Source organism: Montipora capricornis, chromosome 12 (genome assembly GCF_036669925.1).
Source record: "Montipora capricornis isolate CH-2021 chromosome 12, ASM3666992v2, whole genome shotgun sequence".
Classification (NCBI taxonomy): Eukaryota; Metazoa; Cnidaria; class Anthozoa; order Scleractinia; family Acroporidae; genus Montipora; species Montipora capricornis.
The window spans coordinates 32,420,562-32,439,937 of NC_090894.1; the positions used below are offsets into that span (position 1 = coordinate 32,420,562).

General features: G+C 41.0%; 3 protein-coding genes across 4 annotated transcripts in view; 1 reads left to right on the forward strand and 2 right to left on the reverse strand.

Annotated features, from left to right (window-relative positions):
* Positions 1 to 1,552: 1,552 nt before the first annotated feature.
* LOC138027251 (microfibril-associated glycoprotein 4-like) lies at positions 1,553 to 7,143 on the reverse strand. 2 transcript variants are annotated; one of them, XM_068874807.1, is made up of 4 exons: positions 6,811 to 7,143; positions 4,717 to 4,970; positions 4,091 to 4,471; positions 1,553 to 2,093 (listed from the first exon to the last, which is right to left on the reverse strand). In XM_068874807.1, the coding sequence occupies exons 2-4, from the start codon at positions 4,943 to 4,945 to the stop codon at positions 1,837 to 1,839; spliced, it is 867 nt and encodes a 288-aa protein (XP_068730908.1). In that variant the 5' UTR covers positions 4,946 to 4,970; positions 6,811 to 7,143; the 3' UTR covers positions 1,553 to 1,836. The 2 variants fall into 2 exon arrangements, with proteins under 2 accessions (XP_068730908.1, XP_068730907.1); XM_068874806.1 differs by having other exon boundaries at positions 6,807 to 7,143.
* Positions 6,052 to 19,376, forward strand: part of LOC138027252 (L-2-hydroxyglutarate dehydrogenase, mitochondrial-like) — a 14,541-nt gene continuing 1,216 nt past the window's right edge. Inside the window, exons 1-5 of the mRNA XM_068874808.1 lie at positions 6,052 to 6,276; positions 7,738 to 7,895; positions 14,171 to 14,284; positions 18,361 to 18,518; positions 18,745 to 18,876. Of these exons, the coding sequence (XP_068730909.1) occupies positions 14,225 to 14,284; positions 18,361 to 18,518; positions 18,745 to 18,876 (350 nt within the window). The 5' untranslated portion in view covers positions 6,052 to 6,276; positions 7,738 to 7,895; positions 14,171 to 14,224. The remainder of the gene's footprint in view (positions 6,277 to 7,737; positions 7,896 to 14,170; positions 14,285 to 18,360; positions 18,519 to 18,744; positions 18,877 to 19,376) is intronic.
* Positions 12,881 to 14,123, reverse strand: LOC138025677 (ryncolin-2-like). Its single transcript, XM_068872856.1, has 3 exons — positions 14,003 to 14,123; positions 13,372 to 13,752; positions 12,881 to 13,023 (listed from the first exon to the last, which is right to left on the reverse strand). Exons 1-3 carry the CDS (start codon positions 14,121 to 14,123, stop codon positions 12,881 to 12,883), a joined length of 645 nt encoding a protein of 214 aa, XP_068728957.1.

Sequence of the window (19,376 nt, forward strand, 5' to 3'; positions counted from 1 at the left end):
AGTGTGGAAGAGCTTTTATCGCTGATACATTGTGACGAATTTAACAAAACTATTATCTCTATATTTCAATTTTTAGAAGTCAGTGTAATTACTTGTTAATGTAGTAGCCTTAGATGTATGTGATTTACTGGGTTGCTAGAAACCAATACCATACTACCACGAATCGTACTCGTTAAGCAAAAAGTCGGTATTTAAATTCTTGAAACACAAATTGTAAATTTTTGGTGTGGAATGGAAGGTAGTATGCTTAAGGCTTCTAGCAAATGAATTGGACTACTGCTCTTGTTGTCTTTGAGTGAAACAGTATCTTAATTAATGACTCGGATTTTTTTCCCGTTTATCCCTGGATCATTATTAGAGGGATCCAAAGATAGTGATGAAGTAAGATAGAAGTGATCCTCGCACTTTGTTAGACGCATTTGTTCTCGCGAAAGGACTAATAAATAATAAATTTTAAAGTTAAATTGCAGGTTATAGACGAATGATAGAAGTGACCTTCGCACTTATCTGGACAGTTTGCTCAAATTTTCCCGATCAGTTCGAAGATCACCTCTATCTTTTGTCAATAAGCGGCAATTCAACTAATATACCTTTCTTTCTTAGTGATGGCGTATTGTACGCTTAACAAGTTCATGTGATGGTTGCCTGCCAACAGACAAATTCAAAGGTACAAATTGGAGCGCCTAACCTCTTTTGTTATGCTCTACCCATGAAGCTACAAAAAATGGATCTCGGCTCCCCATTTAAAGTCATGTGATAAATGTGGTAAAGCAGCTTCAAAGTGGATGCTCCAGGTTCAAATCATGCCCAGGGGCTGCTTTTACTTTTTTCTTTTCTTTTTCATACCACAAGTCTTGGGACAGAGTGACCCAAATGGAGGATAATACTTCATTTAAGACAAACTGACAATAATGGATAATCCTCTATTTGAGGAAGAGATCGTGTTTAACAAAACTCGTCCACCCGAGAAAAGGTGGCTGCTCGACTGATTTAAAGAGACTGCTCGCAGTGTATTCTGACTCTTGAGTCCGACCCAGAAACCATCATATCCCTTTGTCACAGTCAGAATACAACATTACCATCAATAGTTACCTTATCAATTTCTGTAACTGGCTTTTAATTAAAAAAATAATTTAATAATTCGAGATATTTACCCAGGAAGCTCCACTCACCCGGAAGTGGTTTTCACGGAGGTCCTGCATCTGGATCCAATAGGAATTAATTTAGAGATATTAGGGAAGTGAAGTGAGGCAGTTGCAAAATTTATCCGCAAGTGTTATAGTCACCCAGTTACCAATGACGAACAAATATCAGGTGTACAATTTCCATTTAACCAGACAATTGAAAATTTTAGTGTCATCCAAAGTAAAGGGGTAGCTTAATATCTTTCAATATTCTCTTTTTTGAAATTGTTGCTGCTTTAGGTTTTTCTGTGGAAGGGGCTTGTGAGAGCAAAAAGGCAGTGAATTGTTGAGAGAAGGCAATTTACTTTTCTTTCTTGAAAAATAAAAGGATGAACACTATCATGCAGACAAGGAAAAAAAGAAGAACATTTATCATTGGTCATCATTAGCCAACTTTATTAAAGCATTCCCAGCTTACTGCTTCTGTGAAACTAAGCAAGTACGTACTGATATATCTAAATCTACCGGATGATAACATGCGCGGTATGCTACTAATATGTAATCACAAGAAATTTCTTGTTGTGAAACCTGTTGAGTGTTTTACACAGTTGTGCGAGTTAAGCAGTTCGATTCATTGATGACCAATAAGATCCATCCCCTGGTTAGCAACTGATAATAACGGGAATGTCACGGATACAAATGACACAGAGGCTTAAAAGTTCTGTGGTCGTATTTTCATCTCAGACCGCTTGACAGAGTAGTAACTATTTTTCCAATGATACCAGGTCATTCCAATTGCATCGGTCTTTCCATTAAGATACAGACCATTCAGGTTGGAGGAGTAACAAATCTTGTACCACCAGGCACCTTTATTTGCTAACGCACAGTTGCCTGAATAGTTATCATTATCGCGATCCTTGGTGGTAAACGCATGGCCACGGTGATAGCCAAGGGAATCACCTGCAGTGCCTGAATGAAAATAAAACGAATTAAATAATCAAAATAAGAAGCAGTTTTAAAACTTTTTTAAAATGCTAAAAATTGTTGATCATGACTAAAACACCACACGAGTACATACGGGTAACATACCAGTAACATACGAGTAACATACGGAACATACGGATACATACGAATACATACGACTAACATACGACTAACATACGACTAACGCACGGATACATACGACTAACATACGGATACATACCAATACATACGAGTAATACGAGTGTTTTTCTCATAAACTAAGCTCTAATTATAAGCCTTGCAAGCATTTTTGCACGTCAGCAAACACGTTCCCCCCCCCCCCCCCCAAGGCTTTCGTTACATTTAGTCACAGCAAAATAAATTCACATGGAGTGCAAAACCCTTAGCTTGCGCTGCAAGATGACAATATATTTTGGATGTCGCTGACGCCGTATGACGTCAGCAGATCCGCCATCTTGATTTCACTATTTCACCTTAGTTGCCTTTTTTAATGGCAAAAAAATCGGTGCGAAATCAAGCCAGAAAGCTTAAATGTAACCATGTACATGTAAAAATGGAGAAGAATTATGTTTAAAATGTCGAATTTTGGTAACAGTTGACACATTAAAAAATGCGCAAGCAATAAACGAACAGCTGCTTAAAGTTTCAGGAACAGAGTAAATCTCCTTTCCAAAATTTGTAAAATTTGAGGGGGTGGCATCCAACCCTTTCTCACCTCATTTACAAAACCCTGAGGGGGTGTCATCAATACCCCCCGTTCCTCCCCCCCCCCCCCCCACCCACACTGTAATTGTGCTCGCGGGGAAATTAGCAAGTTGACAGAGACGAGACAATTGTAACACAACTTTGTATTTAAGTCCTAAATCCTTTGATGAGAATAATCCGATGTCACAACACGATAACAAGAACGAGAAGCAAAAAAGCGAACCTCACTCTCTCCAGTCCTTTTTCATTTTTCACGTCACGCTTCAAGTCCCATGCTTCCACTACAACACACTCACTCACACACACTTCATATCAGAGGTCCAAGGGGTATGTATTTTTCGCATCAAGATATCACGAATTACAAAGCTATTAAAGCCGTCAAAAGCTCTTAACAATTCAAGAAATATTGAAACGTTCCTTGCATCACTAAATAACTAAATATTTATTGACGGTATGTAAACCCTGTTGTATTGATTGGCAATTAAAGTTTCACTAAACCTGCAAAACTAGGCAATAGAACAAAACATTTTGTCTTTACTCTGTATGTCAGACAATTGATTATTACGCTCTTCAATCTGTTCAGTGCACGGTAAAGATCGAACGCGTGAAGACCATCCACTGCGCGACAGGCTATTTTTTGCGCACATCAGATTACCAGGCATGACCCCAGGCCACCAGTTTAATATCAAATATCTTTGCTCTTGTAACGTAAACTTTCCTTAGTCGGGGAAGTAATGCGTAATATTTTACTTAAGTTGTCGTTACTTTGCATAAACATTTACTGGTATGAATTTTACTCGTATATTTTCGTATTTTTTTACTCGTATGTATCAGTATGTTAGTCGTATGTATCCGTATGTTAGTTGTATGTATCCGTATGTTACTCGTATGTTAGTCGTATGTGTCCGTATGTTCCGTATGTTACTCGTATGTTACTCGTATGTTACCCGTATGTACTCGTGTGGTGTTTTAGTCATGATCAAAATTGTTAAGACGCACTTGAGATTGTTTGTTGTCTGTACTTGTCACCGACATGAAATCGATGTAACGTGTTTATCACCACACGAGTAAAATGCTTAACAGGTTTTTCAGTTTGCCGTGTTTAGGCTAAGTCACTGGCTTACATATACAACTTATTGTGTCAGTCAAAGCGAGATAAAAGTCTCTGACATCACAGTAGAATTTCTATCAGTTAGAGACAGACTACACCTAGTTGAAATGAGGAAGTGTGTCTATCTTAATTAACACAGGGTTGTTAATCACCAGAATTTTCAAACCTGAATATTTTCCCAAACTCAGCTGGTATTTTGCTCGCTCGCTTGCCACAGTAACTGAAGTGTACTCAGCAAATGCTGTATTTCCATGAATGTCTTCCAAGTCCACGCGAAGCTTGTTGCTGCTGCTTACAGTCAGGCGGTGAATCTTGTCCAGTCCAAGCCAAAACTCTCCATTTAGATTACCAAAGCCTCGTTTGTAGGCGTCCCACGCGCGAAAGAAATCTACGGAGCCGTCTTGTCTTTTTTGAAAGACCGTCCACCCTCCGCCAGCCGTTTTGTGATCACAGTACACTTCAAATTCTCCCAAACCATCGGGGTCGATTTTGTACACACCACTGATCTTTTCGCCAGAATTGTAAACATCGGCGCAGTTCTTGAAGACTGAAAATTACAGAAGCAGAATGAATTTGTCAGTTAAGTTTTGGTTTCATTCTTATTTGGAGCCTCTAAAAAGTAAGAATGGGCGTAATAGAGGAAAATACTACTATACATATCCGGCATGCAAATGTTTTAGAGGCAATTGATTGACCTAAATCTGAGTGCTTTCTGCAAGGGATTAGATGGAAAAACTTGAACCACTATTGTCTGAGAAGTGAACAAAGAATTTAAAATTTATAACTGCAAACCTTTGTCATAAGTGCCGCCAGTTTGGTTTGTTTTGAGCGCAGCGATCGCTTCTTTGATTTCAGTGAGTTGCTGCTCGATCTTCTTACAACAGTGTGGTCCGGCGTAAAAGTTGTTATTCACGTTACACTGGGGTTTACTCATGCCAGGGTTTTTTGTTGGTTGCACAGACGTTTTGGCAGTTGTCCCAACAAGAATCCCAGTAAAAAGCAGAGCAAGCTGGAATGCCATTATGCACTGATGCTTTCAGGAAACTCTTGTATGAAATGGAAGAAAAAATGCAAGTATAAAATGATTTTTAAGACTTGTGTTCCAGTTTATTTGGTCTTTCCAAACTAGATTTTTCTTGTCTCCTACGCTCTATTTTGGGAATGCTGAATCATCGATTCCTACCAATCAAATAGAAACACATTATAGCGGTAACTCGAGGCAGTACGACCAGTAGACAAGTTTTTTTTGACAAGTAGAAGACAATGTCACGAGGTAGTAGACAACTTTCTTTTGACAAGAAGACAGTTTCTCAATATTTTATGAGAAGATTTATCCAGTGAAATAACAGGGCACTTTACGAGTAATTTAGGTAAATATCTGTTCGGAAGAAGGTGGGTTAGCATTCGAAAATTCGAACTCAGACTTTTGAGGCGCACCAAGATTTTGGACACTTTTCTCAACAGATTTCCTATTTTCCTTTTCGGAAAAGTAGTGAAGAGTGTGAAGAGTGCGTAGAAATTTCGAAACCACATTGAAGAACGCTAGTGAGTTGAGCAAGAGTCAACTGTGACATTGGAATAAAATTTGAAGATTTTTCATAACTTCTATCATTTTGGCCAGAGTTTGTTTGAGAATCGTATCTTAAGCAAACGTCCCTTAAAACTTTCGGGGAAAAAGCATGACAACGTAATGTTAATATGTTTTTTTTAATCAGACCCGTCACGGATGCTAGAACTGTCGGAAGAAGTAATTACTACAGACTTGACTGAACCCGGGTGACTGAAATTCCCCTAGAACATACAAACCGATAAATATTTTGAAGGACAGCTTCAAAGTCACTAAACGAGCTTTTAAAACATTGTGGAAACCATTTTACCTAATTCCGACAAATTTTAAGACAAGCGGCCGTTGGTGCCACGAAGAGAAAACCTCGTACGGAATGATGGAATAATCAATTTGTCGTGCGGCTTTATTTTCATCTTTGATTGATGGGTCCGTGCTTCGGAATAAGCATGTTTATCAGAGATCATTAACAAAAGCTTCGAAAAGCTTGTCCCTCGTGGAAACCCTCGAGCTGAGATTTGCTGTTGACTAAAATTAAAAAAAAAACATATTGATTTCAGGTCTTATGCAGCCATAGAGCTATGGACCAATTTATAAAACAGGGAAACGAAGCCGCGGCGCAAGTAGATGACTTTTCGTTGACAAGGAGGAGCCTGACATGTTTGCCATTGAAGCTTGCCTTCATTTGCTATTTTTGAAGAGCTTTGCTGACCTCGGGAAATAGTCTAACAGTTGACAAAATAATTACCATTTTTAACCAGAGTAAAGCCGAGTGAAGAAATGTTCAGGTCAGATATTTATCTTCGTTGTCGATCTTCTTTTTGTGAAGCATATGTGTATAGTAAGCTTGGATGTGTTGTCTGTGTATTTCACCGAGCCCTAATCCATGGACTTCTCGATAGACCGGGTGTATGGATTACTAAATCGGACTTATAATGGACTGCGTAAGTGGTCGAGAAGAAAGATCGCTCATACGATTCTAAACACAAAGAGAACACTGCTAACGTCAAGCACAAATTTGCATAACGCTAAAGATGAAAGAAGCAAGTTTGGTTTTAGCTGAAGTTTTGCCAGTTATCTGCAGATACCAAACAACTTCTTAAAAGAAAGGGAGTGGAGATGGAGAGGCGTTGGAAGAAGAGAGTTTTTAAGCTTTTGTGACAAGTAGCAGTTTCATTGAAACGCAAATTTGAATGCTAAAGTTCTTGTGTTAATTCCGGATAACAAACACGCCAAAAACAAATACAGACTAAAGCCGGAATTATCAAAAGACAATGAATCGAAAACAAATTGAAAAGATTTCTCAACCATTTCCTACCTACGTTTGCAAGAGCCAATGTTTAACGAGCCATCAATGTGTAGGACTTGTTTCTTTGATATAGGCGTCGTCACACGGTTGGGAAAATCGGACATTGAGTGGTTAAGTTTTTAGTATTGTTAGGCCAATAATAATTATTATTCAAGTTCGATTGTTCGTCAGTGTAGAGTTTTGTTTTCGTTTTCGATCAAGTACAGAATAAGGTCAAGAAACACGTCAGGATGGCGTTCAGAGCCCGATTCAAGATGTTGCATTTAGCTCGTGGAATCCCACTGCAGTTAGTTGGTTTCGGACCAATTCGAGTGCGTTGCGGTCATCGGACTCAATCTCATTGTTCATTCAATATTTGGCTAGAGTAGTATTTTAAATTTAGATAATACCGTAAGCTGGTGGGCCAATGATAAACACGAGAGATTGACATTTGTGAGTTATGGACTTTTCACGAAAGTGTTGAGGACAATGATACATACGAGGTGATACTGATGTAAAGTTTTTTTTCGTTTTGGCTGGCTTCCTGTAAACTTTAATCCTTGGTTTTACTATTCCACGAAGACACCGTTCTCAGCAAAAATATGAAATAAAAAATGGGGGTCACCGTACTCGTTCAGGGAAAAAAATAGTCATTCCTTGACGGGTTAACCTTGGCGTTAATAAAAATCCTCCATTTATTAATGTGCACGACTGAATGCGCGCGCCAATGACGCCAGAAATTATGCGCAGTAGAGTTGCGCAATGAAAAACCAGGGAATCACCTTAAGCTTCTCAGACACGGCCATTATATATCATATTAAACTACACTGAGGAAACAGACATTTAATACTTGCCTCTCTTTTTGGTAACAGCCGGCCCTTGGACGAAACTTTATATTAACTTCTGTTACCAAGGAATCTCCTGAAGTGTAAATTACTTACCTTGCTTCTCCTCACGCTAGGTTCCAGAGCCTAACTTTCCTTTTCTTGGGGTCCATTTCACCCCGCGTTTTGATGGCAGCGTTTGGCTTGGCCCCAATGCAGTATTGGCTTTCGCAAGGGAAGGATACAAACTCACAGATGTAAACTTCTCAGACTTGATAGATGCATTGGGATACAGGTATGTTGCTTTGCCGAAAGGCCATCTTTGTGTTAAATCATACTCGTACATCATACATGTGGTGTACTGGGAAGTAGCCTATATCCGGGAAACCACAGTGATACGTTGTTGTTGATTAAAAAGGCTGTTGTGCTTGGATTACCGACTTCCTGTCGTTTTATTTCGATTACAAACACTACATTTGCGACGAGGATTTGCCTCAATGGCTGAGAGAGCCCTTCCAACGCTAGATCTATCGGGATCTTCATCATAAGTGGCAAGCAACTGGAAGAAGTGGAAACGAGCATTCGAGTATTACGCTGAAGGAAAAGGCTTAGACAACGCGAGGAAGAAAACTTCACAGCTTCTGCACTATGCAGGAATGGAGGTAAAGGATATTTTCGAAGATCTTGTCGACCCCGATCCGGCGGGTAATCAAGATCCCTATGCAGTCTGTATGAGGAAGCTTGATCATCATTTTCGCTCTGACGAAAATATTCCATTTGAGCGCCACGTTTTCCGGCAGTTGGCGCCGACGGATGGCGAACCAGTTGATAAATTTGTTGTGCGTCTCCGTCGACAGGCAAGGTATTGTAGTTTTGGTGATGCTCTCGATGACAACCTACGAGATCAGTTAATTGAAAAGCTGCCCGACATAGGATTGAAAAAGAAGCTGTTGGAGACCAGAAACATTACTTTATAGCAAGTTTTGGAGAAAACAAGAGCTTCGGAAGCGGCGGGACAACAAGTGAAGCACATGGCGGGTGTATCGGACGTAAACGCAGTCGGACGAAAGGAGGATAAGACAAATGATCAGTCAGTGAAAACGTGCTTCAGCTGCGAAAAGGCAGGACATTTCTCACGGGATCCGTGCTGTCCAGCGAAAGGTAGGAAGAGTTCCAGCTGCTCAGTGTATGGCCATTTTGCAGTGTGCTGCAGAAACCTCGACCGAAATGCACCTAAGACAGGAAGAGGCCTTCATCCAAAGAGCACCCGTGGCAATCGTAAGGCGTTCAGTAGACAGACAAACCAAGTGGAAGATTATTTGGCGGGTAGCAGTCAAGAAGAAGAAAACCCCGCCTTTGCGTTGTTTACTGTGATGGAAGAAAATGAGGAGGGTCTTTGCAAAGTGTCGACCGCACGTCACGTACCGACGATGAATGTGAGTATTGATGGAATTGTTCAGGAAGTTTTGATTGACTCAGGGTCTGTGAGCAATTTGATGGGGGAAAATGATTTTCAGAAATTGAAGAATGCTGGTTTCAAGGGGAACCTCGAACATTGTTCAAGGAAATTGTTTGGCTATGGGGGCAGAGAAATTGAGGTCATTGGCCAGTTCAAAGAGGAAATTTCGGTGGGAAATGCTAAGGTAACTTCCAATTTTGTTGTAGTTAAGTGTGGGCGTTGCATATTGGGGAATGCTACGGCCAAGGAGCTAGGTGTTCTCCACATTGGTCCAAAGGTCAGTCCCATTGGCGGAAGTTGTAATGAGTCAAGAGTGACTTTGCCAACCAGCTCAAAGCTCAGTACCCTAAAGTGTTCACAGGAGTTGGCAAACTAAAAGACTTTGAGTTGAAACTGCATGTTGACCCCAATGTACCGCCTGTGGCACAAAAGTTAAGGCGAGTTCCGTTTGCGCGTCGAGACAAATAGAAAGCCAAGATCGATGAACTGTTAGAGGGGGATATCATTGAGAGAGAGGAAGGCCCCACTACATGGGCTAGTCCGGTTGTCGTAGCACCCAAGCCGTGAGGTGAGATAAGACTTTGTGTGGACATGCGTCGCGCAAATGAGGCCACTATGCGCGAACGGCGTCCGATACTTACTGTTGATGAAGTACTAGAAGAACTAAATGGCAGTACTGTCTTTTCGAAGCTAGATCTGCGTCATGATTTTCACCAGGTGGAGCTGCATGCAGATTCCAGGGACATTACCACCTTTGTAACACATGAAGGTTTGTTCCTCGCTGATGATGTGATTGTTCACGGAAAGACAGTTGTGGAGCATGACCAGAGCTTACACAAGCTGTTAGCTAGGCTGGAAGAAAAGAATCTTTCCTTGAATGGCGAGAAGTGTACCTTTGGAATGGGTAAAGTACTTTTCATGGGCATTCTCCTTTCGGAGCACGGCATCGGGCCTACCAAGGAAAAGGTGCGGGCAGTAAAAGAAGCAACCCGTTCGTCGTCGGCCTCCGAAGTGAGAAATTTCCTGGGTCTTGTGGGATTTAGCTCGAGATTTATTCTTGATTTTGCGACCAAGGGAGAACCTCTGCGAGTACTATGTCGAAAGGATGAGAAGTTTCTATGGGGTAAGGCACAAGAGGAGGCTTTCAACACGCTGAAAGAAGACATGGCATGGCTTACTTTGACCGGGAAGCACCCACAGAAGTCATAGCAGACGCCAGCCCAGTGGGACTTGGTGCGGTTTTGGTTCAGGAGGTAGACGGGGAACGCCGTGCAGTATGTTATGCCAGTAGAAGTCTTAATAACACTGAACGCCGGTACAGTCAGACTGAAAAGGAAGCACTTGCGCTTGTTTGGTCCTGCCCGAATTTGACCTAAGGACTGGCGATTTATGAAACCTGGTTTTCTTTGAATAAAGAAACCAGGTTTCAAAAAAATCGCTTAAATCAAGTTAAATCGGTAAAATAACGACACAAGGAGCAAACAACACACGTATGGAATAAGGTAAACCATTTGTATTGAATATTTCCGCTTTTAACTACCTCCATGGATATCTTGTAGAATATCCCATACAAACCCTTATAATTCGACGCTATATTGTGCTCCTTGTGTGGATCATAAAGAGAGCTTGGGCTGCCTGTGATAGCTCACGCTCAGAGAACACAATCCTGCCGTATGATTGGTTGCTGCCTTATCCCCTTGGGATATGTACAGCGTGCGAGTCGATCTAAAAACAACTTGAGACATACAACCTATGGAAAAGGGTATGTAAGGGGGATGCACTCTCCCCTCTTATTTTATCTTGGCTCCATTTACTTACGATTCTGCATGTTTTTATCAACCAACCAGGGGCCCTGCAAGTGTTCGTGCACAGGCCATGGACCTTGAATTGAAGGAAATTTAGTGGAAGACTTTGTGTTCGACGGAGGAGTAGGGGACATCGAAAGCCGAGTGCTGCATGTCAGAAATGCTCCATCTCCCGGGGCAACCTCGTCTTTGTCCATTGCTAAAATGGTTGCCGAGAAGGTCCAGGAGCGGTTTAATCTTTAGCATCAATGAAGATAGCACATTTTTATTGGTGCATATTCGAAATTTGGCGGTTGTGCTACATTAATCAGCAAATTGAGGATAATGTGATGGGATGAATGATTTATCTTCATGCTCGTTCCAGTAATCCAGTTCAACCATAAAAACACGAGTAACGTCTAATGAAGTTGTAATAAAGGATAGGGATTTGAAAGCTAAAAGCTGAAGAGCGTGCAGAGCCGACATTTTTTGACAGCAAAGGCTTGTTTAAAGACTAAATGTTTTAAACGCAAGTCCGCCATTTTGAAGGTAGAGCGGAATTGGCGCGAGATAGGCCCCCTCCCCAACTACAAGTGTAAATTGATCAACACGATTTCTTCCTCAAATGAAGGGGTATCCTTCATTGTCAGTTTGCTCCAAATGAAGCATAATCCTCCATTTAGGTTACTCTGTCACAGGATTTCTGGTAGCAAATAAAAAGAAAAAAAAAGTAAATGAAGCAACTGGACAGGACTTGAACCCAGAGCACCCACTTTGAAGGAAGTGTCCAGTTGCTTTTTTCCCTTTTCTGGCTTGAGGACTTCTATCTGGCGATGAAATAGTTGTTGGCAAAAGCCGCTTGAATCTACCAGAATGGTCATCAACTTCCATCACAGCCGAGTTATCCTTCTCTCTTTTCAAGTTTGAGGCGATGAAGGTATGGAAATCAAATGCGTTCCGTATTTTCCTACCACAGGCATGACATACTCGATCAGAGAACGTGTCTGATTTTTCAATTTCCAGTCCAATATGTGAACAGAGTTCTGCCAAAGTCAGACCTTGTATGCATCCTTCGCGCTTCGAGACCTTGAAAAGGTTTTTCGTTGAAATATACGAATTTTTTTTAATTCTCCGTATTTAATCTTTAGCGGACAACAACACAATCTACAATTATCATTGACGCTTGAAATAGCCCGTTCAACATTGGCAGGCTTTTTCGGCGTATCGCCCTTCGTAGCCATCGAAAAAGACGAGAGAGCATGAGGATTTGTTTTGATTTCTTGCCAAACGCGCCACACTTTCGTGAAGTTTCATATTACTATCAAGCCTATGATTGGCTGGGGAAATTGAAACCAGACAAGTTGTCACCGCTGGTGTCAAAATGATGTGAAGGGGGCGGCAGTCAAAAACCCCTCGAATGCGGGCAGGCGGTTTTTAATTTTCTCGCGGCTTCGCCGCGCGTTCTCGCGTGCTTCGCGCGCGATTTTCGCGTCTTCGCCGCTCGTGCGCCCAGCTCGACAAAAAACCGCCATGCTACGCAGGCTAGTGAATTGTTGAGAGAAGGCAATTTTTACTTTTCTTTCTTGAAAAATAAAAGGATGAACAGTATCATGCAGAAAAGGAAAAAAAGAAGAACACTTATCATTGGTCATCATGAGCGAACTTTATTAAAGCATTCCCAGCTTACTGCTTCTGTGAAACTAAGCAAGTACGTACTGATATATCTAAATCTACCGGATGATAACATGCGTGGTATGCTACTAATATGTAATCGCAAGAAATTTCTTGTTGTGAAACCTAGTGAGTATTTTACACAGTTGTGCGAGTTAAGCAGTTCAATTCATTGATGACCAATAAGATCCATCCCCTGGTTAGCATTTGATAGTAACGGGCATGTCACGGATACAAATGACACAGAGGCTTAAAAGTTCTGTGGTCGTATTTTCATCTCAGACCGCTTGACAGAGTAGTAACTATTTTTCCAATTATGCCAGGTCATTTCCCTCGTATCGGTCTTGCCATTAAGATACAGACCATTCAGGTTGGAGTAGTGAGAATTCTTGTACACCAGACACCTTTATAGTCTGACGTACAGTTGCGTGAATCGTCGATGTCGTTATCGCGATCCTTGGTGCTAAACGCTTGGCCGCGGTGATAGGCAAGGGAATTATCTGCAGTGCCTGAATGAAAATAAAACGAATTAAATAATCAACATAAGAAGCAGTTTTAAAACTTTTTTAAAATGCTAAAAATTCTTAAGACCCACTTGAGATTGTTTGTCAACGACATGAAATCGATGTAACGTGTTTATCACCACACGAGTGAAATGATTACCAGGTTTTTCAGTTTGCTGTGTTCTTGTTTTTTAGCTAACTTACTGGCTTACATATACAACTTATTCTGTCAGTCAAAGCGAGATAAAGCTCTCACAGTAGAATTTCTATCAGTTAAAGACAGACTGCACCTAGTTGAAATAAGAAAGTGTGTCTATCTTAACACAGGGTTGTTAATCACCAGAATTTTCAAACCTGAATATTTCCCCAAACTCAGCTGGTATTTTGCTCGCTCGCTTGCCACAGTAACTGAAGTGTACTCAGCAAATGCTTTATTTCCATGAATGTCTTCCAAGTCCACACGAAGCTTGCTGCTGCTACTTACAGTCAGGCGGTGAATCTTGTCCAGTCCAAGCCAAAACTCTCCATTTAGATTACCAAAGCCTCGTTTGTAGGCGTCCCAAGTGCGGAAAAAATCTACGGAGCCGTCTTGTCTTTTTTGAAAGACCGTCCACCCTCCGCCAGCCGTTTTGTGATCACAGTACACTTCAAATTCTCCCAAACCATCGGAATCGATTTTGTAAACACCACTGATCTTTTCGCCAGAATTGTAAACATCGGCGCAGTTCTTTAAGACTGAAAATTACAGAAGCAGAATGAATTTCTGTCAGTTAAGTTTTGGTTTCATTCTTATTTCTAGCCTCTAAAAAGTAATAAGAATGGACGTCATATAGGAAATTACTATACACATCTGGCATGCAAATGTTTTAGAAGCAATTGATTGAGCTCAATTTGAGTGCTTTTTGCGAGGGAACAGATGGGAAAACTTGAACCACTAATGTCAGAGAAGTGAACAAAGTATTTAAAAAAATTTATAATTGCCAACCTTTGTCATAAGAGCCGCCAGTTTGTTTTGTTTTGAGCGCAACGATTGCTTCTTTGATTTCAGTGAGTTGCTGCTCGATCTTCTTACAGCAGTGTGGTCCGGCGTAAAAGTTGTTGTTCATGTTACACTAGGGTTTACTCATGCCAGGGTTTTTTGTTGGATGCACAGACGTTTTGGCAAATGTCCCAACAAGAATCCCAGTGAAAAGCAGAGCTAGCTGGAATGCCATTATGCACTGATGCTTTCAGGAAACTCTTGTATAAAATGGAAGCAAAAATGCAAGTATAAAATGATCTCTAAGATTTTTTGAGCTTCAGTTCATTTAGTCTTTCCAAACTAGATTTTTCTTGTCTCCTGAGCTCTATTTTGGGGAATGCTGAATCATCGATTCCTACCAATCAAATAACAACACATTGTAGTGACTCACAGACGAGGCAGTTGACAACTTTCTGTTGACAATAAGACAGTTCATCAAAATTTTATGAGTTTTATCTAGCAAAAGAACATGGGCACCTAACGAGTAATTATTATTTCGGTAATTGTCTGTTCGGAAGGATGGTGGGTTAACGTATAACTTTTTCGAATATTCGAAGTTAACTTTCGAGGCGTACTAAGATGTTGGACATTTCTTCTGAACAGATTTCCTATATATATCAGAAAAGTAGTGAAGAGTGCGGCGAGTGCGTAGAAATTTCGAAACCACATTGAAGAACGTTTAAATTTTGCTAAGTTGAGTAGGAGAACTGTTACGCTGGAATAAAAATTGAAGATTTATAATTTCTATCATTTTGGCCGTAGTTTGTTTGAGAATCATATTAAGAGCAAACGTTCCCTAAAATTTGCAGGAAAAAAGGAGAGGGACGAGAGAGAGAGGCGTTGGAACAAGATAATTTTCGAGCTTTGTGACCAGCAGCAGTTTCATTGAAACACAATACAAACGTTTCTCTGTTGACTCCGCACCACAAACACGCCAAAAACAAATACAGACTAAAGCCGGAATTTCCAAAAGACAATGAATCGAAAACACATTGAAAAGATTTCTCAACCATTTCCAACCTACGTTCGCAGGAGACAATATGTCTGATATGTGACAAGCCATCAATTTGTAGGATTTGTTTCGTTGATATAGGCGTCGCAGCACGGTTGGGCAAATCGGACATTAAGGGCTTGTTTATATGGTCTCGCTTACCCGAGACAGCCCTCCTTCCCGAGACAACTTTACCGAGCGTCTATATGAGAATTGCGTGAGCGACACAAAGTTGACCTTACTTAATCATGCATGTATTTTAAGACGCATCTTCAAAAAATGCGTATCATCATTCGCCTTTCTTTTTTGTTAAGTATAGTTGCGTTTTCACATTTAGCAAATGGTCTGACAATCTTAACGCAGCATTAATATGTAGTTTAAATAAAGGCTGTTTATGAATCGAGAATTTTCCGTTGACAGCGTTGAGAATTATGGCGGTAAAAAACGTTTCTTTCGAAACATGTATAAGCTCCTACATTGTTGCTTCTTTGATTTTTATTTTGCTGTCTCGTCTCGGGTGGTCGAGCCAAACAGTTTACATGCGAACAAAGTTGTGTCGCCTGCCAGGGTTACCATACCTGCCGAGGCGAGACAACTCGCCTCCCCGAGTTGTCTCGCCCACCTCATGTAAACGGTTGATATAATTTTTTAAACTAATGAGTGGGTAACTCGGGGGGAGGGTTGTCTCATGTACCCGAGACCATATTGTAGCGACTGTACCCCCCTTAGGAAAGCTTGTGTACCAGTCCCGCGCAAAGTTAGTGTTGATGTCGGATTAAAAACACAGAAAGAAACTACTCGTCGCTGTGTTGTATTAAAGGAAAAGTACGGCTTAGAAAAACCGAGACGAAGTTGCGGGACCAAGTGAGAAATCCCCAGCGGGCAAGATAGCTCCATCCTGCCCGCTCGGGTAGCCAATCACAGTGCGGGATTTGGTTCGTCTTGCCCGCTCATGGGGCTAGTCATATAGTAATCCCACTGCAGTTAGTTGGTTGCGGACCAATCAGAGGCGTTGCGGTCATCACACCCAATTCAATTCATCTTCCAAATCGGCACCCTTAATCCTCACGGTATTAACGAACGCTTTTCATTTAACTAATATATTCCTTTTTTCACGTTGCCATGTTACCACCAATAGCGTAGCTTCTACTGTACTATAAAAACTACACGTAACCCTCAATTCCTCGATTCGCTGTGACAAAGGGCTAACGCTCGAAACGTCAGCTTTTAGGGCCGATTTACACGGTGCGATTTTTGTCGCATGCGACAAGCTCACGACAGGCCATAAGACATGACTTACGATTGTCGTAGCGTTTTAAAACATGTTTCAAATGCTAAGACATTTTTCTGACGTACACAACAATCGTAAATCATGTTGTGGGCCTGTCGTAAGTCGTTCTCGCACGCGACAAAAATCGTACCATGTAAATCGGCCCTTAGAATCTATGTACGGTGGCCAATTTACATTATCAACTCCGTAGATAAAACCAGATTTTTGTATATCAAATAAACCTGTTGCGGTCGATTTTTGGCGCATGCGACATGAAGCTTACGACAGGCCTAGGACATGACTTACGATTGTTGTAGCGTACGCGACAATCGTAAACGAGTTGTAGACATGTCCTAAGCTTGTCGCGTGCGACAAAAATTGTACCGTATAAATGAACCTTCAGAGACCTTTATACAAAAGATATACAAAAGTAATTGTCTGGTTTTCTCCCGCAAATATTGTGGCGTCATACGCCAGCGTAGGTAATCCGATGTTCAAGATACAAATAAATGGAGAAGCTAATGGAAATCAGGGGTATTTGCCACGAGCGGGAGACTGTTTGATTATTTGGAAGCAAGTATCTTTCGAGTATCTTCCCTCTTGGATACCGATTGGCGAAATCTGGACGCGAGCGCGTGGGTCAAACATTTTCCAAAAGCGTGAAGAGATGTCAATGTATGACTTAAAGGAACAACAAATGTATTAGCAAATGTAATTGTTTGGTTTTAAGAAAGAAATAATTGTCTTTCTTTGCGTACACCAGATGTTTTGACGAATACACCAGACATGTTTTAAATATGAAATAAACTGTTTTAAGTTACCCGAACAATAGTTTAGTTGTGAGTATTCATCATGATATGCGAGAAAGATAAAAGTACGGCAGCGCGTTAGGTGGCTCATTTAACTTGCCCCAGACTGCGGATCCGTAGAGGTCCGTGAAAATATGCGCCGCAAGGAATCACGTCCGTTCTACTGAGTTTATAGAAATTAGAGAGAGAGAGACGGCTCATGGTCTAAAGTATCCCGGGAAAGGATTGCGAGATTGGGGCATAACTGTTATTTCTGAATATCATGTGAGGCTAGTATTAAACAAACTAAATTGTTGGCATAGACTTGTTCCATTTGGTGGCTTCTTAATAAGGGCCGATTTAAACGGTACGATTTTTGTCGCATGCGACAAGCTCACGACAGGCCCACACATGACTTACGATTGTCACAGCGTCGTTTTAAAACATGTTTTAAAATGCTACGACATTTTTTCTGACATACACAACAATCGTAAATCATGTCGTGGGCCTGTCTTAAGCCGTTATCGCATGTGACAAAAATCGTACCGTGTAGATCGGCCCTAAGAAACTGGTTTTTTTATACTGAATAACCACCTCCAAGTTGTTTGGCGCAGTGTATTGGTTGCTGAAACGATACGAGTCCGTTCAACTGACCGAGACAGGAAGTGACAAATTTAGCTAGATTAAATGAATGTAATCCATAGTAGAACGCAGAGCCTGGTCTTCTCATTTTATGGTTAATAGATATAATATAATAAGAGTAGATTTAACTTGAATGTGGGCTGTTTCACTCGTAACTGCTCCTTCCGTACATTTTTATGAAATTACCAAAAAACTGGCCATAGATTTTTACTAGTAATTTTTACTAATCCATGAAGATATCGTTCTCAGCAAAAATATGAAATAAGAATTAGCGGTCACCGTACTCGTTCAGGAGAAAATAGCCATTCCTTGACGGATTAAGCTTGGGGTCAATTAAAATCCACCATTTTATCAGTGTGCGCGAGCTAATGCGCACGCCAATGATGCCAGGAATTATGCGCAGTAGAGTTGGGCAATAAAAAACCAGGGAATCACCTTAATCATCTCAGACACGGTTATTATATATCATATTAAACTAAACTGAGGAAACAGACATTTAATATTTGCCCCTCTTTTTGGCAACAACTGGCCCTTTCAAGGTCCTGGCCCTTGGACAAAACATTATATTAGCTTCTGTTACCAAGGAATCTCCTGAAGTGTAAATTACTTACCTTGCTTCTCCTCACGCTAGGTTCCAGACCCTAACTTTCCTTTTCTTGGGGTCCATTTCACCCCGCGTATTGATGGCAGCGTTTTGCTTGGCCCCAATGCAGTATTGGCTTTCGCAAGGGAAGGATACAAACTCACAGATGTAAACTTCTCAGACTTGATAGATGCATTGGGATATCGGTATGTGCCGAAAGGCCATCTTTGTGTTAAATCATACTCGTACATGATACATTGTTTGAAAGACACATTTTGCGACTCTGTCCCCGATCTTGCTCATGAAAGGAAAAGTCGTCGAAAATGCGGCTGCCTCACTCTGATAAAAACATTATTTCAGTTTAAGTTAAGATTAATGGTCGTAACAGTGGTTGCGAGGAGGACTTGAATGTCTTCTTACTGATTGTTTCAGCGGGCTAAGAAAGCTCATGTTCCAGTATTTTACGTTTGGAGTTGGGGAATATTACAGAGGAATTTTCATATCAGCTCAAGTCAAGCAACTACAAAGATACATTCCTAGTCTTAAAGTCCAGGATGTAGAAAGGTAAGAGAAACGTAAAATAAGCTGTTCACGAAGAGTGTTGGATGATATTTCCGGTGTCGATGTGCACGCTATCAATTGAAGATCTGCTCTGTAAAAGTGTGAATGCCAACTTGCTCTTCGGTCTGACAAAGTGACCGTCTACCCCAAACCTTAACCTTACACACCTAGACTGCTGCCAGTTTCCGCCAGGCACTACGATCGTTAACGTTGTCCTTCTATGATTCAAGAACCACGCTTAAGAATGTCGTTTATCTTATCTTTAAAACGGAGAAAGAATCGACCTTGATTTGTCGAACCGCACAATCAATATATCATATCTTTTGTCCGGTAAGCATTTTTTTTTTGGATTGTTGTAAATAAATGGTAATTTGTTGACTCTTAGACTTAACGGGACACGTAGAGACGCTTATCAAAATCCGCGTGCGTCAAATTTGTGGTGAGGAGCACATGCGAAGCTGGTTCTCCAGGGCTTCCGCTGATGTTCAGAAATGCTCAACAAC